The 24,274-nt window shown below is 42.0% G+C and overlaps 1 protein-coding gene across 1 annotated transcript in view; it reads left to right on the top strand.

Moving 5' to 3' along the window:
• The first annotated feature begins 4,334 nt into the window (after positions 1 to 4,334).
• The window catches only part of LOC308290818 (ankyrin repeat domain-containing protein SOWAHA), a 20,680-nt gene continuing 740 nt past the window's right edge, over positions 4,335 to 24,274 (top strand). The window contains exons 1-12 of the mRNA XM_080732729.1: positions 4,335 to 4,633; positions 7,617 to 7,678; positions 8,046 to 8,330; positions 9,933 to 10,043; positions 13,204 to 13,260; positions 14,137 to 14,305; positions 20,578 to 20,636; positions 20,795 to 20,941; positions 21,106 to 21,147; positions 21,847 to 21,916; positions 22,451 to 22,546; positions 23,154 to 24,274. The exon at positions 23,154 to 24,274 is cut by the window's right edge and continues 740 nt beyond it. Of these exons, the coding sequence (XP_080588855.1) occupies positions 4,495 to 4,633; positions 7,617 to 7,678; positions 8,046 to 8,330; positions 9,933 to 10,043; positions 13,204 to 13,260; positions 14,137 to 14,305; positions 20,578 to 20,636; positions 20,795 to 20,941; positions 21,106 to 21,147; positions 21,847 to 21,916; positions 22,451 to 22,546; positions 23,154 to 23,332 (1,416 nt within the window). The 5' untranslated portion in view covers positions 4,335 to 4,494 and the 3' untranslated portion in view covers positions 23,333 to 24,274. The remainder of the gene's footprint in view (positions 4,634 to 7,616; positions 7,679 to 8,045; positions 8,331 to 9,932; positions 10,044 to 13,203; positions 13,261 to 14,136; positions 14,306 to 20,577; positions 20,637 to 20,794; positions 20,942 to 21,105; positions 21,148 to 21,846; positions 21,917 to 22,450; positions 22,547 to 23,153) is intronic.

Below are 24,274 nucleotides of genomic sequence, written 5' to 3'. Positions count from 1 at the left end.
TGCATCGACACAATTAATATTACAGTGTGTATAATACTGTAGGCCTACCTTAAATCAGTGGTGTCAAATGGGGTCCAGGGAGGGACCCCCTGTGGTTTTTGAGGGTTTTTTAAAGGGGGTCCCCGGCCAAATGAGGAACACTTGATTCAACTAAAATGATTACAATAATAACCAGTAAGCCGCCCTAAGGGCGAGGTCGCGCAGGACGGAATTCGCAAAGGACTGAATTCATTTGGAAGTGTGATTCGAGTTGTGGTTGGTTGTTTGAGTTGGACAAAATGTGGACAAAATATTTTCCCAAATATGGATATGACTGACGTCCGACATCATTGATGTCTTATGTTATAGACCACATGAGACTCACACAAGCTATGGGCTTAATATTATGACATCAGGGATCTCCATATGGGCATACAAGGACAAGGACGGAATTAATTTGCAAGTGTGACTTGTGTTGCGGCAGCCACACTGGTAGACAGACATAATATGTATATATAGTATATATATATTGGCTTTCCCAGATATGGGCTTCATATTGATGACATCAGGGATCTCCATAAATATACAGTATGAGCATGTCAGATCAGGTCAGCTATATAGACATTGAGGCTTTTGTAAATTAATTCTGTCTTGGCCATATGAAGTGTCCATACAGTGTTGCAACAAGTATTGTCATTGCCAAATATGGGTCAACACTGTGATGTCACAACAGGTCAGCTGAGCTGAGGTGTTACCTACCTTGCCGGGCTTGGCCAGACTATGGGCGCGTTCGGAAATGCACACTCAACGCACTGGTGTGCCATGTTGTCGTTCGTTTATTCGGTGCACTTGGTGCGTTGTCGTTCGGAAATCCAGTGCGCGGCGCACTGGTGTGTTGAGTGCACGCACTGAACAACCCTACTCAGAGGATGGGGTTAGGCGGTGTGGTGCGGTGGTTCGGTGTTCTGATTGGTTGGTTTTCATAGCCATGTCTCGAACGCTTCTCAGCTGTGAAGAATGGAGGAAATTACCGCAAAATGAAGCATTTGCAGCTTAATTGGTCGTTGGCCTTGATAGTTTCACACGCATTAACGTGTAAACTAACAGCAGGTATGCCAATGCTATGAATTACATCTCCTTTCAATGTCAATGTTACGTTAGCATACTTAGCAACTGCTGCTTTTCAGAAAGTTTGACTTCAGAGTTCAGAGTGAAAAAGCACACAGCTCCCTGTTAAAACTGGTCGTTCGTAAATAAGCCACACTGAACGCACTCTCCAACGTCACGCCCACTGCACTCACTACACCGAGCACACACTCGGTGCGGGTTTCCGAACGCACCCTAAATACTAATGCAGCTAACTAACTGTAGTATATAGTATCATATCATATCATGTCATATCATATAGTATAGTATAGCATCCCCACCTTGTTTTAACAAGGGTGGATTGTTTAGCTGTAGGCTATTACCTATACCTACCTACTGACTCACTCACTGACGATCTGCCGGGTTTGATAGTAATAAATGCTCCCTAAAGGGCGAGGTCACGCCATGTCTTGGCCTTCTGGCCAGTGATGTATATCTGACCTGACCAGATACCCATATGGAGCCCCTGGTACCCATCTATGGAGATCCATGTACTGCATATGGATATGAGAGCCCAAACATGCTTACTCAGTTATTTGTTATGTGAAAGTCCTATATAGGACGTCTATGACATCTGACATCATAACCTTTTATGCCCATACATGGAGATGTCTGTAGAACCAGCCACACTGATATGGGCTGTCTTGGCCATATGGATTCTGTTAGTGTGGTTAATATTGATGACATCAGAGAACTCCATATGGGCATAAAAGGGATTCTGTTAGTGTGGTTCCCCTGATCACGGTGAAGTCGGCAGAAAAGCGTGAATGGAAATTTGCATGTCGCCCTATCAGTACGGTAGGAGACCCTGTTCGTACATTTGCCCATGTTAGTACACTTCGACTTAACGCTACGTCGCCAAAACAGGATTTCCCCATGTCAGAGCAGCAAACCCATAGACCGTACAAAAGTGTACAGTCAGCATGTGCCGTTTCACATACTAATGTGCTACCTTCGGTTGCAATAAACAATTCTCTGCATTTGGTTTTCAATATACTCTGGGATCAATTAGTATTTCCGTTATATACATTTTTTTAAGATTTGTTTTTCCTTTATTGGATAGGACAGTACTGACAGTCCAATGGGGGAGAGATGGGGAGTGACACGCGGCAAAGGTCGTCTGGATCAGGAATCGAACCAGCAACACCACCAGGCATCCATGCCTATGTGCAATGCCCAAGTGGTATGCGCCTGCCTGACCAGTAGGCCAGCAGGCTCCCCTAATATTTCCGTTCTCTTATTCAGTTTCAGTATGGCCACTATTAATAATCTATGTGCACAGTTTGCAGACTTTGCACTGAATGTGTCGACAAACTTAACCTGGTGCCCTTGGGAATCCTGTCAACTATATGTCCTAGCAAGCCCTTGGGAGTATGGTCAACTAGGCATATAGGGTTTAAAGTGTTTAACAGTGGTGGTGAAGTAAAAGTATATAATATATATATGTAGAAATACTCTGTTACAAGTAAAAGTCCTGTATTCAAAATGTACTTGAGTAAAAGGTACCAAAATGTACTCAAAGTACCAAAAGTAGAAAGTACTCATTGTGCAGAATGTGCCATTTCAAATGTATACAAATATTTTATTAAATAAAAATACAAATATTTTATTAAAATCTACAAGCTCACAATGCATTGCGATGCAACACATTGTGTGAACTTGTAGGCCTACTTGTAGATCGGCTATTTTCAAATGGCCAAAATGTATAGACCTATATGGCTGAAGTGGTTAATGTATGTTTTGTAATAATAATCAAAATCTGCAAAGTCACTTGGGTAACACTTTACTTTAAGGTACAAAGTAATACACTTAGTTATTGCTTAACTAACACTTTATTCCTGATTAACTAATACATTGGTTAATCATGAATTAATCATGAGAAATCATTAAGTAATGTTGGAATAGCTATTACTTAACTAACTTAATCTAGTTAAGACTATGTTAGTTAATAGTTAGTTAACATCAACCATATTATGGATGGTTTGTAGATCTGTTTTTTCTGGTCAATTCTATGCCCGGGATGAGTGCTTCATAGGCGGGTAGGATTAGTGCGTTGACCCGGTGATACTGGTTGGTCTAAAACTTCCAGGGGTCTCCCATATTGGACCAGAAAAAACAGATCTACAAACCATCCATAATATGGTTGATGTTAACTAACTATTAACTAACTTAGTCTTAACTACTGATAGATTAAGTTAGTTAAGTAATAGCTATTCCAACATTACTTGATGATTTCTCATGATTAATTCATGATTAACCGATGTATTAGTTAATCAGGAATAAAGTGTTAGTTAAGCATTATGTATTACTTTGTACCTTATAGTAAAGTGTTACCGTAACGGTAAACTAAAGTGCTCAAATAATTGAAGTGGAGTAAAGCCTGTATCAGAGTCGGTACCGCGGTGGTAAGCTATCCACCGCGGTGTAGTGCGGTGTAGTCTTTTTGAGCGTTAACGTTGTAGTTTTATGACTCAAAAAGACTACACCGCACTACACCGCGCCCGCGGTGGATAGCTTACCACCGCGGTACCGACTCTGATACGGGCTTTAAAGTCCAATATTTGGATCCATCCGAGATGTAGTGGAGTATAGAACTATTGGAAATTGGAAATATGCCTACTCAAGTAAAGTAGGGTACAAATACCTCAAGATTGTACTTAAGTAAATGTACTTAGTTACTTTACCAGTGGTGTTAATTCTTAAATTAAAACGTGTTATTGGCTGTTCTTAAATCTTACTCTGTGTAAATAGACGGGTTTCTGGTCCACGTTACACTGATAAAACTAGATGCGTGCGCAGGGTCCGTACCAAAATTAGCCAATGAAACCAGCGCTCCCCAAAACAACAGGTTTGGGGATTGGACGGAATTGATTACATGATACAGTCAGCTGTGCATTTAGTCTCAATGTTTGTAAACAAGAAACCCGTCTATAGTGCCAGTTTGATGGGCAGTAAAGGGTTAACAGATGTAGTGGAGTAGAAGTATTGGAAATTGGAAATAGGCCTACTCAAGTAAAGTAGGGTACAAATACCTCAAAATTGTACTTAAAGTAAATGTACTTAGTTACTTTACCAGTGGTGTTAATTCTTAAATTAAAACGTGTTATTGGCTTGTCTTAAATCTTACTCTGTGTAAATAGTGCCAGTTTGATGGGCAGTAAAGGGTTAACAGGAGGAGGCGCTGCTCTGCTCCTTTGGGTGGAGTGAAGTTGGGCATGTAGCATATCATATGTAATGCACGTTTTATACACAATTAGCTTAGCTAGGAGGGAATTATGTCCGAGTAAACGACTAAGACAACTGTCTACGAATCGGACATTTATTTGAGTAGTTTTATCATAAAGACGGTGTATATATCATTCAGTAGATATGATGATGACTGATGTCAGTGAAGAATCGTTGTTGGACTATTTCTACTCAGTCGGAGGCAGTTCAGGCAAAGTAAAAAATGCTGATCTATTGAAGACATATAAGCCTTTTATTGGCCATAATGACCTGCAGTTACGCGGTAAGTAGCACTGATGATCGGCTGCATGCAAGATTTACCAATTTCACATGTTTTCCCCCCGAAAATGGCGACATATACAGGCAGCAGACTGACTGGAACAGTGACAGACAGACCGGGTCGTGATGTGTGAAAATTGGCATTAAAGTCACTGACCGGAGAGTAGCTCACCTCACCTCGTGTTTGTCTGAGAAACTCATATTTAGGTTTCATCGTCCAAGTAGGCTATTATGCTTTTTAACAAAGCCCGCTCTCCCTACCGCAGGTTCTATTGCATGAGTGGCTTTTTTCGTATGTCGTATTGTTCCCGTCTTCCCCACTAAAAGTAAAACATCTGGTTCAGATTAAAGGCACTGAAAGCAGATAGTTTCAGCAGGAATTCTGTCATTTCCTCTTTGAGGCCAGTTGTTTGTAGCTGCTTTGCAGTGGTAGCCATGGCATCCATGGTTTGAACTCTGCATGCAGACAGTGCATCACTGAAACATGTAATCATCTTTTAGGCTCTGTGATTGATTCTCAACCGTTTTAATTTCAAGAGCCCTCCAGTTTGATATGCATTTGGCCACCCGGGCCCCCTTGATTCTTATTTTATCTGCCTCTGACCCATGTTCACTGTAAAACAAGATCCCATGTTAATTCAGAGATTGTACAAATAAAACATTACATTATATTGTGCACTCTGTTACAGACCCATATAGACCATTCAAGTCCATTTAAGTTACTATCAATCTTTCCATTGAGGTCCCCTGAAACCTCCTCAAGAAGGGGTCCATGGACCCCGGACCCCGTTTTGGGAACACTGCTGTAACTCATGAGTTCCACATAGACACACATGAGTTGATCAGCCCCTATATGCAATAATGCACAATGAATTCCATTCATTCACCAATTGTATTGTGATGCAGAGTGCACAACTTGTTCTTACAAAGATACATGATACTGTTTTGAAACATTGCAGCTGTATTTCCACCATGGTATTCTATCATCGGATCACAGTATCTCTGTCATCACCTGCAACGCAACTACAGTTAGACCTTAACCTCCCCGAATGATTATCCAAAGTGACCTTTTATCGTGGTTCGCAGCATGTACCATCCAGATGCTCTGTCAGCATGCTAGCACTACAGTTGTTGACAGAGGTTCAGAAAGCTGCTTTGATAGTGGGCCATCTGACATGGCTGTCCAATTAGTCAAATGCTTCCCACACACACACTTAAGGCCTGTTATAGCCAGTAGCATGTGCTTCCAGCTTTTCATGTCATAATTGTGATTATGGTGTTTTAATCATAATTAATTCCACATGCATGGCTAGTTCCAGGCCTCTAAAATAGAGAGCTTTTTCATCAGGATTGGACAAAAAAATTGGGACATGGTGGGGAAGGAAGTATAGCGCTATTGGATCAAGTTGTGTCTATCTATCTGTCTGTCTGTCTGTCTGTCTGTCTGTCTGTCTGTCTCTTCTGTCCGTGTTTGTGGGAAGATGTGTGTGTTTGTACACCTCTGGCTAATAAATAATTGGACATACACACACCGTGTTATTCACACCATGCACCAGTATGCCAGGAATGCTTTTGTTAAGACAGATGTAAGTGGCGACTTCCTTTGGGTTTCCTGTTGTTGTGAATGTAGACTATGCAACTGTCAGGAAAAAGGAAAGGGTTTAATTGTCTAAAGCCTCGCTCGTACTCACACACACACCTCGAGATTAACAAAACACCTTAGCATGGAACATTCCACGGTCAGTCATGTTGTGTTTGCATGCCAAACAGGTCTGCTTGATAACCGAGAGACACATAGCACAGCGAGCAAAGATGAGTATAGATCTGAATAGGCTTATCTGTTCACAGGGGCTTCACAAGGGGGGAAGTGGGACTGAGTTACTAGGGCCCAAGGTGGAGGGGCCTGGAATTATTTTATACTTTAGCTAATGAAAAATATATATAGATATAGATCTGCTATTTTTGAAAAGTCGTGAAAATGTGTGCAAATCTTTAAGCGAACATTTGTTACTCAAATTTTGCTTCTGGGGGGTCCCTGGAACTAAATATTTTGGGATGGCAGTCCGTGGCCAAATACATATCATTTTGGGGGTCCTTCACATGAAAATGTTTGAGCACCACTGACATAGAAACATAGATTTTGAAATATTCAAAGACTTGCACAAATTTTCATGATTTTAAAAAAAACTACAAGCTCGTGCCGCGCTGTGAGCTTATGTATCTGCTATTTTTTCAACAGTTAAAGCACCCAGGGCCCAGAATTTGGTGCGACACCCCTGTCTGTTCATGGAGGCAGAGTCCAGCTCCATCTGAAGAAACGGTTGTCTATCAGTATACCAACTGTTAGTTTTCTTTAGCTTGCACAGTAGCACTGGAGAGATAATTGTAACTGTAGGACCAAAGATACTCAGATTTCAGCCTTTAGCGATGCTGTGTGAATGAGGTGCTTTTCCTCTTCCATCTTTTCTGTCCTGACTTTATTTAGAGATGATTGTTTTGTAACTTGAGCTGTGTTTGGCCAGGCAGGCCAACAGGGAACAGGGAAGAATTCTGGACCTCCTCCCCTCCCAGTGCCTCCAGACCAAGAAAGAAACAGAAAAGGCCATAGCTTACGGATGATGTATTTATCTCAAGCAGACACTGTTACATTGACAAGGCAGGGTCTGCTTATGGAGAGAAAAAAATGTTATTTGTGCAGTAGTAATGCAATGTTGTATAACCAAATCAAATGTAGGATAATAATTTAGATATGAAACTCAACTGATGTGAGATGCCTGACATTCTAACTCTCTCTCTCTCTCTCTCTCTCTCTCTCTCTCTCTCTCTCTCTCTCTCTCCTCTCTCTCTCTGAGAGGGCTTTTCATAAACATTTGACAAATTGTGTACGACAACCTGTACGAATCCAATTTGAGAAATGTGTAAGAAACCATGTTGATGTCATATTTAGCTTCCGATTGTTCATTCCAAACATTTCTTTCTCCCCTCAGCTAAACACAGGGAGGAATTCAAACTCATAATTGACAGAATTGCAGTAGTGAAGTCAGAGAATGTAAGTATAAAGCTGGAAACTGTTTAAACCTTTGTTGGAAACTCTCAGAGCCCTGCTGTGATGTATTCTATATTCATTATCAAACAGACACAGTGTGAGGTCACTAAATAATTGTGACTAAAAGAAAGCTTTGAGTCTGTTTGCTTTGTTTACCACAGCTGTGTGCACCCTGTACTTTCCCCTAGGCCTATAATAGGGATCGCTGCCTCACTTTGTATTTTTCTTTAATTAATGGGTTATTTTTACGATCCAAAAGCATTTACAAACATGAAATCCTTAGACAAATATATATATTTTTAAAGTACATTATTATTTAAAGACAATATGTTTTGTTTTATGTTTTCTGGCGGGCTCTCTCTCTTTTTAGGGAGAGAAATACCTGGTTCTTAAGAAGAAATACAGACAGCTGCTCCAGGAGCGAGACACAGAGCACGGTGGGACAAACGGGGACGGACAGAGACATTCCAGCCCGGCCGGGACAACAGGCACTGCACAGTGGGAGGGGCCGGTGAGCTCATCTCCGAGCTGTCCCAAGAAGGATGTCCGGGTTGTTCCTTCAGGACCCGCAGACAGGGGGTCTGGTCAGGTGGTGTGGTGTGGAGGTCCCAGCATCACTGTGACAGAAGCCACCGACCACACAGAATCACAGGAGGTTAATTCTATTCTATTCTATTCTATTCTATTCTATTCTGTTGTGCTTTTTACATTTTTATCTATTGATTATATTGTCACTATTATAGACTGTTTGATTATTAATACTAGTCCAGGGGTCTTCAACGTTTTCAGGCCAAGGACACCTTAGTTGAGAGAGAGATGAAGCAGGGACCCCCACGACCTTTTCATAGGTTCCATGTAGTTTCATCGTTTGACAGCACAATCATCAGTGTATTTTGCATTCATGTCAATTTGTGTTTTCAGATATTTAACCACTTGAAACGTCAAACTTGACCTTTCACTCTGTACTGCGAAGCATTGTGAGCTTGCAGATCTGCTATTTTCATCTAATGTTCTCCGAATATGGACGCTAGGGTTCAAGTGTTTAATATAAAAAATCACACAAAGATTTGGAGGACTCCCTGTAATAACTCTGAGGACCCCCTAGGGGTCCCGGATCCCCTGTTGAAGACCCCTGTTATAGACTGTTTGATTATTAATACTAGTCCATACCCGGGGATGTGCACATTTAAAAAAGAAAACGTGAATAAACAGCTTGAATTTGGGCGAAGTGAAAAACTGTCTTCCTCACGGTCTGAATAATGCTAATGGTCAATGCCGTGTGCAAGCCAGTGAGGAGAAAAATGCAGAACAGAGAGTGTGACTTGGCGAGTGAGAGTGACTTCCCTTAATTATACTAAAAATTTAGAATGGTGCCATTCTGGTAAATTGAGAGTGTGGTTGCCATTCTTGCATTTTCCCATTCAAGTCAATGGGGTTGCTGCATAACGTCACCGACTTTATGGAGTCATTTTTAACCAATTATAGATGTAGGGTATATATGAAAGAAATGGGATGATCCAGCATCAACACACAGGGCTAGAATGCCCAATATGCATTGCATCATTCATGCATGTTGTATTAGCTTACAACCCAGCACAATTTGTTAGTATGTGGTATCTCTTTATGTCCATGACGTGTTTATTACTAAACAAGGCCCTCTTTGTAAGCGTACCCGGCACTGTCCTGGTGTGAGCCTCAATATTAATGAAACTGTTGTGACATGGAAATGGATAAAGGGTCTGTGTGGTGCCATGTCTGTTCTCGTGTCTAAGAAACATTTTTCTTCACTATGGTCAAATCAGGCTTGTGATAAGAGTGGGCAGGGCAAAGACACAGCCTGTTCAAGCAACCAGATATATCTTTGCTCGAGGGGTGAAGCTGACTAATCCTTATGCATGTCAGCACTTGAAAAAAATTAAAAGGCAAAGAACAAATGTGCTATAATGGTTAAATGCACCATAATCCGACAAAAGTGCTTTTATACATGCTGCATATTGTTCATGTAAAGACCTCACACGTTTAAGCATGAAGATTAAGACATTTTTAAACTGGCTAACTGTCTGTGCACATGACTTGTGCAGACAAGTGCTGAAGTAGGCATTTATCTCTCGGTACAGATGGTGAAGAGAAGTAACAACCTGTGAATACAGGACGTTAAACCACAACGAACATCTCAGCTAAACTCAAACTCTTGTTTAGAATATCTACACACACAAACACAAACATCTTCTTTCTGTTGTTGTCTTTGCTCTTTTAGGAACAGCTCTCTCTCACGGTCCAGCCTACACCGGAAGCTCCTGTCCAAATTGAGGAAGCCATGGCACTTAGCAATGCAGAGGATGACATAGATAAAGATTCTGGATCAAAGGTGAAGACAGGACTAACTGAAAGAACCAAGTTAACGCATTGAAACTCATTGAATTACATTTCTACAACTGCTTGACGAACAATTCACTGTAGGTGAATTCCCATGCTGTTCACATTTTATCCTAGGATCCTCCTACCCCCCCTAGGTAAATACTTCTAGTCACACTTACAAAACCTCTCTTGGAAATATAAACAATACCACACTGTGGCTTTAGAGAGATATCAGCTAAATCCAGCCAAAGGCTGTTGACGATGAGAAAGCCATGAGTCATCCTACCGACTTCAGTCCATCACCAGCACTTCCACCAGTAACCACCAGGCGGTGCTAAGTAAATCCCCTGGGTGTCCATGGTGAATGTTTGAGAGGGAGGGGCAGATGATAGTGAGACAACCAAGCTGCATTTAAATAAAGCCCCCTGTTATCATGTTAATTAGCAACACGTTAGAACTCATTAGAAAGATAATGATGGTTTTTGGTGGCCATTGGAAAGTTTGGGATTCAATTGTGAAAATATAGCTTTCCTTGTTGGTCTTATTGACCCCTTGGAGCTGTATGAATGTAACACTGCAGTCATGTCTTCTGCTCTATTGAAGCCGACAGATATTTTGGCTACAGTTAGTAAATGGTGTATGGAGAATGACTGATTTAAGCAGTCATACCTGGCCCGAGTCAAACTGTAATTGGAGGTAATCGATGCACAGCAGGATAAATCGGTCATCTCCACAACCATTCAGGGAGAGCCACTGTCTGGATATAACACCACCTGGCTCTCCCCAGTGTTTTTAGCTTGTCACTAGTATAGGATCTTTAGATCTAGTACCACGGCATGGCAAGCAGTGTATGTGAGCCTGTATAAAGGCTACTGGAGAAAATCTTATCTCGAAACCCTGGCTGTCGTCAGTCCAACTGTCAAGCCTGTCACACTGGTGCATTGGCTGTGAAGATGAGGCCCCGTCAGCCTGGCCATGAGTAGCGATGGGACGATAATCGCTATTATCGTTTATCGCGATAAAAAAATACCCACAATAATCGTATTGTGGAGATTTAAATTTATCGTGAAATTATCCTCCGTCATGCACCGGGATCAATTCACCTTTTATTTGCAGAGCTGCATATCTGGTGACATGACATTTTCATATGGTCCCATCCCTAGCCATGAGAACCTGAGAGGGCCCATGCAGCCAACAAGCCATGCTACGTGTAGGCAGCTTTAGGCCTGTCACAATTATTACATAATCGTCTAATCGCAATTATTTGAAATAATCACAATTATTTTGTCATAATCGTTTCCATGTTGAAAAATATTCATACATAAAAAATTTAAATAAATAGCTGATCTACACGTTTTCAACACGTCACACATCACACATTGGCATATTCAGCATCCTGGTGAGGAGTGGAGCGTCGAGCCTGGCTACAAGTCCCAGCAGTCTAGTTATCCCAGGAGTCGGGACCCAAACTTGAAAAACATATCATGATTAATCCCTTAAGCCCTATTTATAACATAGTGACAAGTTCAACGTGTCGGCATTGCACATGTTGTGAACTTAAATGTGTTATTTTCAGTATTTTTAATTATAAAAATAATAAAAAATAGTTTTTAATGTCTGAAAAGACTTCACCATAGTATAGAAAGCATACTACTGTAAGGTCAAGCTCACCGGACAGTCAGTCAGAATGTCCAGATCCTCTACTGCAGAGAATAATTATCAAAGCGTATACATTTTCAAGAAGAACAGAACATCAAGACACATATCGTCGTTGTCGGGTGGAAACCTTGTATCGCGTTGCGAGGCGTTGTGTGCTTGTAGATCGGCTGTTTTCACTAGTTTAAATCATTTTTAAAATCCACCCGACATCGACGATATCACAATCTTATATGTAGGAATTTCACATAAGAGCACAAAAGGGTATGTATTGCTTGTTATTATACGAAATGATCACCTGTGTAGAAAGAGCAAAATATTCTGTGTGATTTCCATTCCATTCTGTTAACCAGCAGTCACCTGAGCTAGATTATACTCTTTATTTTGAAAACTCAATAAGTTTTCTTTTTTCTATCTTTAATTTGCTCTCTTGCCCTCTCTTAAGGCCTCTCCATACTTCGACCGAAACCGCCGTTTTCGGTCAAAAGGTCCTTTTCTACCATAAAATTATATCCCTCGGGACTTCTGAAAAGCATTGAACCGAACGAGAGTTCGGAAATTTGCACGTCGGAAAACACAACTCGCCGAACATTTCGGTCGAAGTATGGAGAGGCCTTTATTCTTTAATTCACTCTTTTGCCTTCTCTTATTCAAAAACATCTGTTCGATGTAGTATCACTTTACTTTACTGTACAACACTCTCCATACCAAAAACCAAACACACAAGGGATAGTTTTCATGAAAAAGAAAGTAAAAAAAGTGCTGAGAGGGAACTGGGCAAAATTAATGTAACTACACAGGTTCCAACATTTAACTTTGTGCCCAACAATATTTTTCTTTCCTCCTTGTTATGGTTTCCACCAAATAGGGGGAGAAGAAATGGACATGTGCCAGTGTGGAATTGGCTGGATAAATAGAAAGAGAAGTGTGTGTCGTTCCACTTTTCTTGTTCAACACAGTGATGTGTGACGTTTTTCTGTTTGTTTTTTTCGCGAGGGACATGTAAAGTGTGCATTTTTTTGACATCATGTCTCTGTATGATCTGAGAACAATTTGCAAGCTAGGTCCACCAAAATGGCGATGAAAAGAAAATATCATCCCACCCTCACATTAATCAACCAAAGTGACACTTAAAGAGATGTCTGTATTTTGAGATTCTTTTTTTTTTTTGGTGTTTGGTGAGAAAAGCACGTGGCCTGACTAGACATGTTGTTTTTCGGCTAATTGTTGATTGGATTGTTATTCATTACCCCTTTGAGTGTGAAAGTCTCACCTCTGTTTTACTGCCTCATTACCTCTGTGTGTGTGTGTGTGTGTGTGTGTGTGTGTGTGTGTGTGTGTGTGTGTGTGTGTGTGTGTGTGTGTGTGTGTGTGTGTGCGCGCGCGCACGTGCGTGCGTGCGGGTGGGTGCATGTGTGTGTCTCCTTACTTTGCACAGTACAACAGTTTATAGCCTACTTATGGATACTATTATAAATCCTGACATGTCATTTCATTTTATTTCTGTTTCTCAGTCGGAGTCGGAGCAGGATGAGGAGGGTATGGGCAGCATCGGATCCCCCGCTGTTGCTGTAAGTTCATCATAATATATTTGAATAACCAAGGAATAAAGTGAAATAGACTTAAAGTTTTCATAGTAAGAAATCAAAACCCACTGCAGTGTAACAGCATCTTTCACACATACCGTATCATCACTGTTGGGTGGCAACCCTTCTGGGCATGTCATTATAGACAAGGGATTTTTAGCATTAGCTATTTTTGCTGTAGTACAACAAAGTATAAAATATGGGACATTAATTCATAAATTAAAAATATATCTATTTATAATTTGCATTTCTGTTTGAGATTTACTACAACTTTGTCCACCATATGTTGTAATTTATATGGTATTAATTGTTATCTGTGTTTATTACTGTCAAGTTAACGTAAATATGGGTAAAAACAATTCAGTGTGTGTACTGTATGAAGGGGTCAACCGCCAGTCGCTATACCCTTCACACTATCACTGGAGCACAGAACAGGATGTAGATAGTGATGTGTGTTTGTGTGTGTGTGTGTGTGTGTGTGTGTGTGTGTGTGTGTGTGTGTGTGTGTGTGTGTGTGTGTGTGCGCGTGCGTGCGTGTGCGTGTGCGTGTGCGTGTGCGTGTGTGTGTGTGTGTGAGACAGGTTTATGTGTCTAATCCAGTGTGCGTATGTATGTACATGTACTGTATGTATTTACTGTATGTATGTATTACATACCGTACATTCCTATGTGTGTGTGCGTGTGTATTCCTTTTGCATGCATACCAGTATGCACAACACATGATTGCTGAGCACTGCAATATCTGCAGCGCTAATTCAGAGTGTGAAAATGGACCCGTAAATAAAATGACGTTAAATGTTAAACATTCCGAATTATGCTTGCCTTTCTGCGCTGACCTGGCTCCCTCCCTCTCCGTGCTAGCTGGACCCTATAGAGAAGGAGTGGATCTACTCTGCTGCCGGTGCTCGGGTCCCAGACCTGTCTGAGCTGCTGCGACAGGACCCGTCCCTGGCCAACAAGAAGGTAGAAACAGGGGTGTGGCACCAAATTCTGGGCCCTTGGTACAAGGATTCACTGCGGGCGCCCGAATGTTCTTCATAGGGGGAAAGACTGGGAAATTTAGACTGGGAACGCATTATTACGCATTATTTTGTGCTTTAACTATTGAAAAATAGCAGATATACAAGCTCACAGTGCGGCACTGAGTGCCGCACCCAGCTTGTAGATCTGCTATTTTTGAAATATCGTGAAAATTTGTGCGGAGTCTGAATATTTCAAATCCTTCTAAGGTTTTTTGAAGAACCTCTGTTTCTATGTCAGTGGTGCTCAAATCTTTTCATGTGAAGGATATGTATTTGGCCACAGACTCCCATCTCAAAATATCTAGTTCCAGGGACCCCCCAGAAGCAAAATTTGTTACAAATGTTCGCTTAAAAAATACATATATTCAAAGATTTGCACACATTTTCACGACTTTTCAAAAATAGCAGATCTACAAGCTCGCAGTGCGGCACTCCGCATATCTGCTATTTTTCAATAGGTAAAGTATAAAACCTTGGGCCCTAGTAACTCAGTCCCACTTTTCCCCCCTTGTGACACCCCTGGGTAGAAAGAAACTGTGATTCAGAACGACAGATGAACAAAGAGAGCGCTCATATGGTCGCTATCGGGTGGAAATCTTTTTCAGGAAATGGACCCCAAAAAAATAAAAAAAGTTATTAGTCACAAGCTCTTGTTAAAGAGCACTATGCAACTTTCCTCTTCTACACCGGATTTTAACCCGGGTTTCTTGCGCAAGTGCTGGCATTTCTACCATTGAGCTAATGGTAAAAATTACTGCTTGCTCAGTGGATCAAATACGTGTCAGATCCCGTGTCTAGGTGAGTCATGACCTTTGACATGATAGAATAGCAGGGAGACAAAATATAACCACCCCTATTGTATAAGTTATAGTTTATTAACATTATAAAACACACAGACAGGCTTTCAACCTGGTGTCCCTATTTTGGCCATGTCATAATAGGTCAACATTTTCAAAAGGTTTTTCAAAAATTGCAAAAATAGCAGTAGCAGGTATAAATAGGGTATTCATTTGTGAAAAATATATTTAAGAGAATTATATGGAGATAAAAGTGAATTATGAGTTGTTATTATTATTAATATATTACTTAATATTTCATATTCATTTAATATACATTGTATTCATACTAATGTAACTCTAAAGGTCACTTTGAGTTACTAATTAATAAATCGACACTGAGGATTTTTGTGTGTACGTGTAATATTGCAATGAAATCAACAAATCTTCCCTCAATTGTCCATTGGATATCAGGGGAGGGGATGTACTGTAAGCTCTGAGGTTTGTTTGACATTTATGTCATTAGTAAACCTACCTAATATATGGCTTGTTTTCTTTCATGTTGGACCAAACAAGGACTTCACCTCAGTGAGTAATGAATCTCTGGTATATGGATATAATATTGTTCCTGTTTTTGTGTAACGTTTTCTGAATGCAATCTACTCCGTTGATTTTTCTTTTGCTTCATTTTATGCATCATGGCATCTTGACTCTGATGATGGCGATCCTACTCAGGGGGTAAGTTAATGATACAGCATGATTGCGACCGTAGGTCGCATTTACTACCAAAACCTCCACAGGCTGTCCGTCTGTCTGTCTGTCTGTCTGTCTGTCTGTCTGTCTGTCTGTGAGTCACACTTTTGCCCTGCTCATATCTCCACAACCGTTGCCCCCATCCATGCCAAATTTTGCACACATACTCCTTACCTGCCAAATTACAACCTCCAAGGACCCCCAGAGCTCCAGGGACCCCCAGGTGTAAAAAAAATGTCCCTCCGTGAGTGACACGTCACACGTCACACTTTTGCCCTGCTCATATCTCCACAACCGTTGCCCCCATCCATGGCACATTTTGCACACACACTCCTTACCTGGCAAACTACAACCTCCAAGGACCCCCGGAGCTCCAGGGACCCCCAGGTCCCTGGGGGACCCCCAGGTGTAAAAAATGACCACATGTGCAAAAATGACCAAATGACCACCCCAACGGGGCTGCTCACGGGGAATTTCTGGGGACCACCCACTCCTGGTGCTCCAGAACGGATGCAAAAGTGGTGGCGCCCCCAGTGGAGGACCCCCTCCACTGCAGCTCACATCAAATGCCGTAACTCGGGCTAGGAGCGTCCGGGAGAGCCGGGGCCGGTACCTATTCGTCCGCCAAGGCAACGCGGAGACCCCACCCCTCATTTCTCACATGGCCCTCTTCTAGCGCCACCTGCAGGTCGATTTTTAAAACACATTTTTGGACACTGCTCCTACAGTTTTTGCCCTAAAATCACGCAAATCGCTACACAGTATGTCTACACTCATCCCATCAACATGAATCTGTCCCATATAGCGCCACCTGCAGGCCCATTTTTAAAAACACATTTTTGGACACTGCTCCTACAGATTTTGCCCTAAAATCACGGAAATCACTACACAGCATGTCTACACTCATGTCATCAACATGGATCAGGAAGATTTTGGAAAAAAACATTTTTGCCCTATTTGTGGAGATAAGCGACCTACGGTCGCTTATCTCCCGATTAGGGAGTCTTACTGGTTATACTGTAGATACATACAGTATTGTCGTTGGCGGGTGGAAACCTTGTATGTCCAAAACCGTTTGTTTTGTATTTATAATTTTTTTAATGATTTAAACTAGTGAAAACAGCCGATCTACAAGCACACAACGCCTCGCACTGCAACAGCCTTGTATGATGAAGCAGGGCTTTACTTGCCGAAAAAAAAACGTTTACATTTAGAACTTGGAGATACGAGGTTTCTGCCCGACAGTGACGATATACTACTATTCCTCTCTTTAGTCCAATTTATGCTCTGTTGTACAATCAAAGCTCGAAGATAAGAACTGGTTTTCAACTGAAGATTTCTTCTTGACCAAGATCATTTTCAATTTGAGCTACTGTTACCTGTCCTGCAGGTTGACCTCACTGCAAAGCAATATGGATTTCATGAGTGATAACTAAAAGATGAAAGTGTTTTACAGAATTATACATTTCACATGCTCATTTCAATTGAACATTTTCTCCTTTATTATGCTCTGGGAACCCTGTATAAAAAAACTAAAACAGAAAACACCCAGATCATGCATTTCAAAGGTCCACTATCAAAAGGATTATGAAAGATAGCTTTTTAGCTCCTGTGCCCCCCTGACAACCCAAATCCTTTCATTTGTATCCCGTGTGCGCTTAAGAGATTTGAGCTCATGTTTGCTGTCCCTCCCCTGTGTCACGGTTTCTCACACCGTCCTGTGGCCATGGCGGACCACCTTCTAAGAGTAGCCCCCCTTAAGCCTCTGCTGTCCCCACCCGGACAAGATAGCATGGCCACCATTGAAGTGCAGGAGTTGGGAGTTTCAGGGGGATTAAGAAGAGAGCCTTACTGCGCCACAAAGACTTCACCCACTTAAAGATAATCTGAAAGTAATAGAGCAGGCTGGGATTAATTGTAGAACAATGTTGGTCATGTCCTCGGGAAGGTGCTGAGTCCCCCTCTGGCGGCTTTGATGTTCCCTTTAAAGCCTGAGTTATACTTGGTTGCGCATCATGTCGCGCAACTGAAACTAGCCGTTCTACAAGCTCACGACATGTTGCGCTGTAATGTGTTGTGAGCTAGTAGAGCACCACGTCAGAGGAGTTGGTGATGTAGTTGAAATGTATTCTTAAGGCCAGTTTCATCATCACTGTAAAATGAGTGTGTGGACAGTCAAAATGTACCCTCATGAGACACCCAGTGTGTCCAATGCTTAAGTACCAAAGCAAATATTTGACAAATGAAAGGGAACACTTTCTTGCACCTGGAGCTAGAAGGACACTCTGTATTATGGTTGAGATTCAAAGCTTTTAGACCTGAAATGGAAAAATGTGGAAGCAAACACGCACACGCACGAGTGTGCGTGCTCTCTCACACACACACACACACACACACACACACACACACACACACACACACACACACACACACACACACACAATCTTTGAAACACAACACCCATATCTCCAATAAGTTAAGGGCTGATCACTCCTTGTCTCTCACACTCTCTTTCTCGTTCTTCTCGGGACACTGGCTTGCCGTCCCTGCCGTGATGGACTTCCTCCTTTCTGCCCTGGACAGTTTGTAAGTGCATCATTCTCCCATCACTCCTCTCTGTCTCTCTCCAAATCCAGGAAGGCTTTGGTCTCACTGGTCATTGTTTCTCCCGTCGACTTGTTGCTCGGTCCTTTTAGACGCCGCTTCCTTCAGTGGGAAGCCCTGTCGTCCCCGGGTGAACCGATAAGTGGGGTGGCGGGGGGGTTTGGGCCCACCCCGGTAGGCTGGGACAGGAAGGAGAGAACACCACATCCTGTTCAGCCTCGTCCATCAGCCTTGCCCACCGGGAGGCCGAGCGAGCCGCCTGTCAAGTGGCCCGTTGGCCCATCTGTCTTCGGGATGTGACAGGCGGACGGACAAAAGACATGGAGGCACGATCTATCACAATCTGTCTGTCAGGCAAGCCTCCAAACAAAGGGAGGTGTACATGCCTCTTCTGATATTCCCCTTCAACGTGCACAATATACGTACCGGTATATACGTACTTGGGTTCTTCTAACACCAACCGCTCAACAAGCTCATTGCATTGTGATTTAACCACATTGTCCATGGTGTCCCAATTTTGGGCAAATGTGGAAGAATTTTGAAACGTTAAAACATTTATAGATATAAAACAATAGCTAAAAAGTCACAACACGTTGCAACGGGACACGCTCTGACAAGTTAATTGTGCTATTTGTCGTACGACTAGTAGGGCTTAAGTGGTTACGTTTTTGCCATAGAAAGAGAGATTGCGGATGCATTCCACTGTGGCTCGGTTAAGTTGTCTTTGAGGAATTTGCGCTTAAAGAACTGTCCATATGTAACCAGAGACAATGAGTGACTATGCAGTTTGTAGAAACCTCAGAAGGAAATGGTTGGTCATTACCACTGTGAAGTATTTCAAACCGACTGTGCCCAAACCCCCGGAACTCAATTGAACAAATACAATATTATTTCAACCAATATTTGACTGTACGGTATGTCACAGATTGGTTTATAACTAGCACGTCAGCAGTGGTTGGAGGAGGTCTCCTTATTCTCCTACATTGGGAAATGTAGACCCTGGTGTCGGGTAGGACACCTACTACTCTAGGGGCCGTGCTGCTTGAAGCTTGTATGCGCAATATTGTTTTTGAAGCATACAGAAGTTCAGATCATTATCAGTTGTTACTAAGACAATCCGTTTGCTATGAAGTATCGGAATAGGACTGGTAGTACTGTAGTTTTGTACTATAACGTTTCCGACTCAAGCTGTCAGTGCTTCATCCTTGACTATCAGTAGTATACCGGTATAATGCATCCACAATCTTAAATCTTTATTTCAGTCAGGTTTTTTAGGGCGGGATCCAGTGGCCAAGCAGCATACTGGTCCGGTCCAGTCCAGTCCAGTCCAGTCCAGTACAGTACAGTACACACTACACACTCTCCCTTCTATAGACATGATATAAAAATATGCGACTTGCTGTGGACTTGTAGATTTTCTTTTTTTGCTATTAAAAAATACATTGAACAGACATACGCTTTTAACAACAGACTGTCTTATCTACAGGGATTCACACAAGTCCAACATAGCCGTGACATGTCTAGATTGCTTCTATTAAGGGGGCGATTGGGATGACATACACATTTAAGGTAGGAGCGTAGGTTACTCCTAGGGTCCTAGCCTGAGACATGTGCAGCTCTTGTGCTTTCACTTTAATGATAGCATGTAATTACCCTGCACAAACACCCTGACAAGGGCAACCCATGCAGTTGATCACAGCAACACCACTACTAAACACCCAGGCAGGTGGATCCGGCGTATGTGCGACTGTGTTTTAGGTGTGCATGGTAGCGCGTTTGTGCATGCGTGCGAATGTTATTTGTGCGTGTGCGCTATTGCCGTGCACGTGCCCCTTGCAAACCAGTGTGGGCATCCATGCATGTGTTTGCGTACATGTAGTCGTGTGTGTATATCTCCAGGCTCTAGGTAGCGGGGGCCCTGTTCCCTTTTGACGGGTGCTGCTGACAGTAGTGTGGTGATGCCTGGGTTGGGCTACCCTCTGCGGGTCAGACCAACATCATCAATCTTCCCCCCCCGTGACAGGCTGCTGGGCCCCCCAACTGTGGGCACAGTGCAGTGTTGTTTTGTAATTAGGCTCCGTTAGATGGCAGGAAACCATCCCTCCTTCCCTCCGTCTCTCCATCGGCCCGCTCCCTTCTGTGCACAGCTGGCCCTCTGCCCTCGCCTAGCCAATACCAAGCCGTCAAGCTTCCCCGCTTGGCTTGGGTGACTTGTTAGCGCGGTAATGACACCGGAGCAATTATCGTGACATGACAATAGTACAGAGCAGATTGTTATATTGTTGATATTGGACAGATTATGGTTGCTTTACGTGGTATAAAACAAAAACATTGTATCTGCTCTGCTGTGCTGTCACTATATAGTATACACAGTGTATCTATGTAATATATATATTTACCCATGCATCTCTTTATTGTTCACAGACAGCTTTGCACTGGGCCGCAAAACACGGCAAAGAAGACATGGCCACCCTGATGGCTAATGCAGGGGCTGATGTTAACACGAAATCAGTGAGTACATCCCAAACAGCATAACGACTTGCATTAACACTGTCTTTCAACAGGAAGTTTCTTATTTTAGCAGAACATATTGTCTGCGAGTTACAGAAAAGCAAAGATTGATTTAATACTTGTTTAACATGTGCAAGTAATGTGTGTTTTCCCTTTCCTTGCAGCATGTGAGTACCTGCTCTTGTATCAAGATGTGTACAGGTACAGTAGGAAGTGTTGGGCTGTGCGGTAGTTTCGTTTTAATGACTTGGAAATAACCAACGGAAGAAGGCCACTTGGCCTGCTGGCTTGAGGGCAGGTATTCTTTTTTTATTCTGTTGTGCCCCTCGATGATGTAACATTCCCAAACAATCTCCGTGGCAAGCCAGCTGTGCAAATGTATCACAGCAGCACGTGTTACAACACTGCAGGAGCACACTGCTAATAAATCATGTCATGTCACGTTAATTGTTTCCCCAAAACGGTGTCTGTATGTACAAGCGTGCCAAACTCTAGAGCTGCGCAATTTTCAGTGAATTACCAACCAATTATGTTTTTATCATTATCTTGTGTTGCCATAACCTTTGCTAATTTGTATATTTTCTCCCTTGGTGTTTTCATTGGCTGTGTTGCTTGCGCATGGGAAACTCTAGGGGGTAGGTATTAACCTTTTTTCAGACGTTTTCCATAGTTATTCGTCAACACGCTATACATGGTAAAATGTCAAAGGTGATGTTCAAACACGTTGGATATGCTTTAAGTATAAATAGAGTTCAGAGGGAATGCGTGCCAGTTAGAATACCACCACTACCCTTGTAAAAAGTAATTCTTGTTAAAAAATAGTTTTAAAAAACGTTTATATGCGTAAAGAACTTGTGCATGTTTTTTTTTACCCATTGATTTGACATTTTTCTTTTGTCCTACAGGGATACACACCTTTACACATTGCAGCATTGCATGGGCACCATCATATTCTTGACCTTCTACGAACATATGGTAAATAAATGAATAACTGCACATACAGTATGAAACAGAGCCGCTACCTTTAAATGCATTTTGAGAAAAAATAATGCTGTTATTTGTTCCAAAAGCTTTATACCCTGTATATATATATAAAATGTCATAATGCGACATAGCTCTGTTTACACAATGCTGTACCCCCTCCCAATGTATATATGTTCCCCATTTTCAACTGTTTTTATTTTATTTGTGACACTTGCTTTGGCAATGTAAACGTATGTTTTCTCATGCCAATAAAGCTCCTTTGAATTTAATTGAATTGAATAAGAATTACAGCAGATCTTCATTCAACATTTCACTGCTTGTACCTGTATGAGTGAGCGGCAAACAAACCTCTCTTGATTCTTGATTCAACCCACAAATTGTGTGGGTGGATAGCCTTAAAAGATAACCTTGAATTCACAATAGTGGAGTACTATAACCGAAGGCTACAGAGTATAAGGTGTCTCAAGTAGCTCCGACACTACCTCCCCTGTGCATGATTCATTGAGTGCTGCTTTTCAATCTCAGGTGCCAATGAAAAACTGAGGGACTACAGTGGCCATCTTGCCTGCCATTATCTAAACATCAGGGAACCAGGGGGACCCGAGGAAGACAGTGAGATGCGTGAGTTCATCTTGCTTTTGATTCCAAAATTATAATGATTTTGAAATAGCTAAGACTGAAACGGGACCAACAAAAACTGAACTCCAAGAGTGAGACGTGTAATGTTTGATTCGTACACTAAAATGTAGACTGAAGAATCTTATTTTCAATCGCTTATGGCAGTGGTTCTCAAACTTTGAGAACAGGTGTGGTCCCCAAATTATTTTGTGGGGTCTCACGCAAAGGTAAACAAACCTACATAAGTGTATACAGGGTATCTGCACATTTATAAAGTGACAATTTAAGGACTTTCAAGACCATTTTAATACCAAACTGGCCAAACTGTCAAATATTAAGTAAGCAAGAGGCGAACATTGTGAAAATAGCCGATCTACATGCTCACAACGCCTCGCGTTGCGAGGTGTTGTGAGTTGTGAGTATTTTCACAATATTTATCTGTGGAACCGAGTCAAATTAAATGTAATACCTACAATTCCAAGTGCTTGTTAGGGTGGGGGTCCCCAGTTCAAATATGTTTATTTTGGTGGTCACAGCCTAAAAAAGGTTTGAGAACCCCTGGCTTGTGGGCTTCAACAAAGTGTTTAATTTTCATTACATGTCATCTCAGAATTCCAAGTGACCCAGCAGGCCAGAGAACGGAGCAGGAACAGGAAACTGGCTTCGTTGTTCCAGTCCAAGAAGAAGTGGGGCTCTGCGGAAGAGCTGGCTCCCATAGAGGAGGAGAGGTCAGCAGCACCACAGCAGCTCATGCTCCCTCCTTTCAGACCCAGGAAGTTCTCCCGTTAAGAAACCCAAACTACAGACAATTCAATCAATGGACTGCTTCTCTTGCTTACTGATCTCACTGATGCACACAAAAAACAGAAATATATACATGCATTCACACCTACTTATGTAGGCCTATTATAAACACAACACATAGCTACACATAGCCTAATAAACACAGAAAACCAATGCTGTATTACACAACAGCTATAGCTCCAACCGTGAATTGTAATTGGTTCAGACCCGTGCCAATAACCACAATAAAGGAATGTGTAAATCATCTGTAAAAGTATCACTCCGCGTTGCCTGTGTCAACGGCAAACAACGGGGAACAATTTCAGATTGCAGACGGCTGAAAGCAACACAATTCAGCAAAATTGAATTGAATGTATTACAATTTACAATTTAGGCATTTAGCAGACACTCTTAATCCAGAACGACTTACAATTAGTAGTAAGGTAATACATGAACACAATAAGCAAACTATGTAAACTGCTTATGTATGAAAGCAATGAAACACTCAAGGTTGTGCTTTATCATGTTAGTGTCCTGTAGGAGACTTGCCGGATGGCGGTTTAGACAGTAGCTGTGAATGCTTTTTTATCCACCTGTTTCCGCGGGAATTTACTGTAGAATTATGTGTGGCACACACCGGTAAGCGTGTAGAGAGCAGCTGATATACAAGCCGCTGTGAGCTTGTAGATCACACTCGGCTCGGCTTGGCTGCGACGCCGGAACTGCCGCCCACCTTCTGTGAAATGCACGATGGAACGCTGGAAACGTGTGGATATATATAATTGGGCAAAACAGATTTTATGAAGCCATTTTCCCCCAAAAAATGGGGGGGAAAAATAAGACTTTTGGTTTGCATTACATTTTCATGTGAGCTCAGGAGACTGCATAGATTCTCCATTCGTGCCAGGTTTTTGGTTTATTGAAGTCACCAGATAAGCAGGTGAAGAA

Source organism: Nannobrachium achirus, assembly GCF_963921795.1.
Source record: "Nannobrachium achirus genome assembly, chromosome: 9".
NCBI classification, from domain to species: domain Eukaryota; kingdom Metazoa; phylum Chordata; class Actinopteri; order Myctophiformes; family Myctophidae; genus Nannobrachium; species Nannobrachium achirus.
This window is presented reverse-complemented; position numbering and strand designations above follow the sequence as displayed.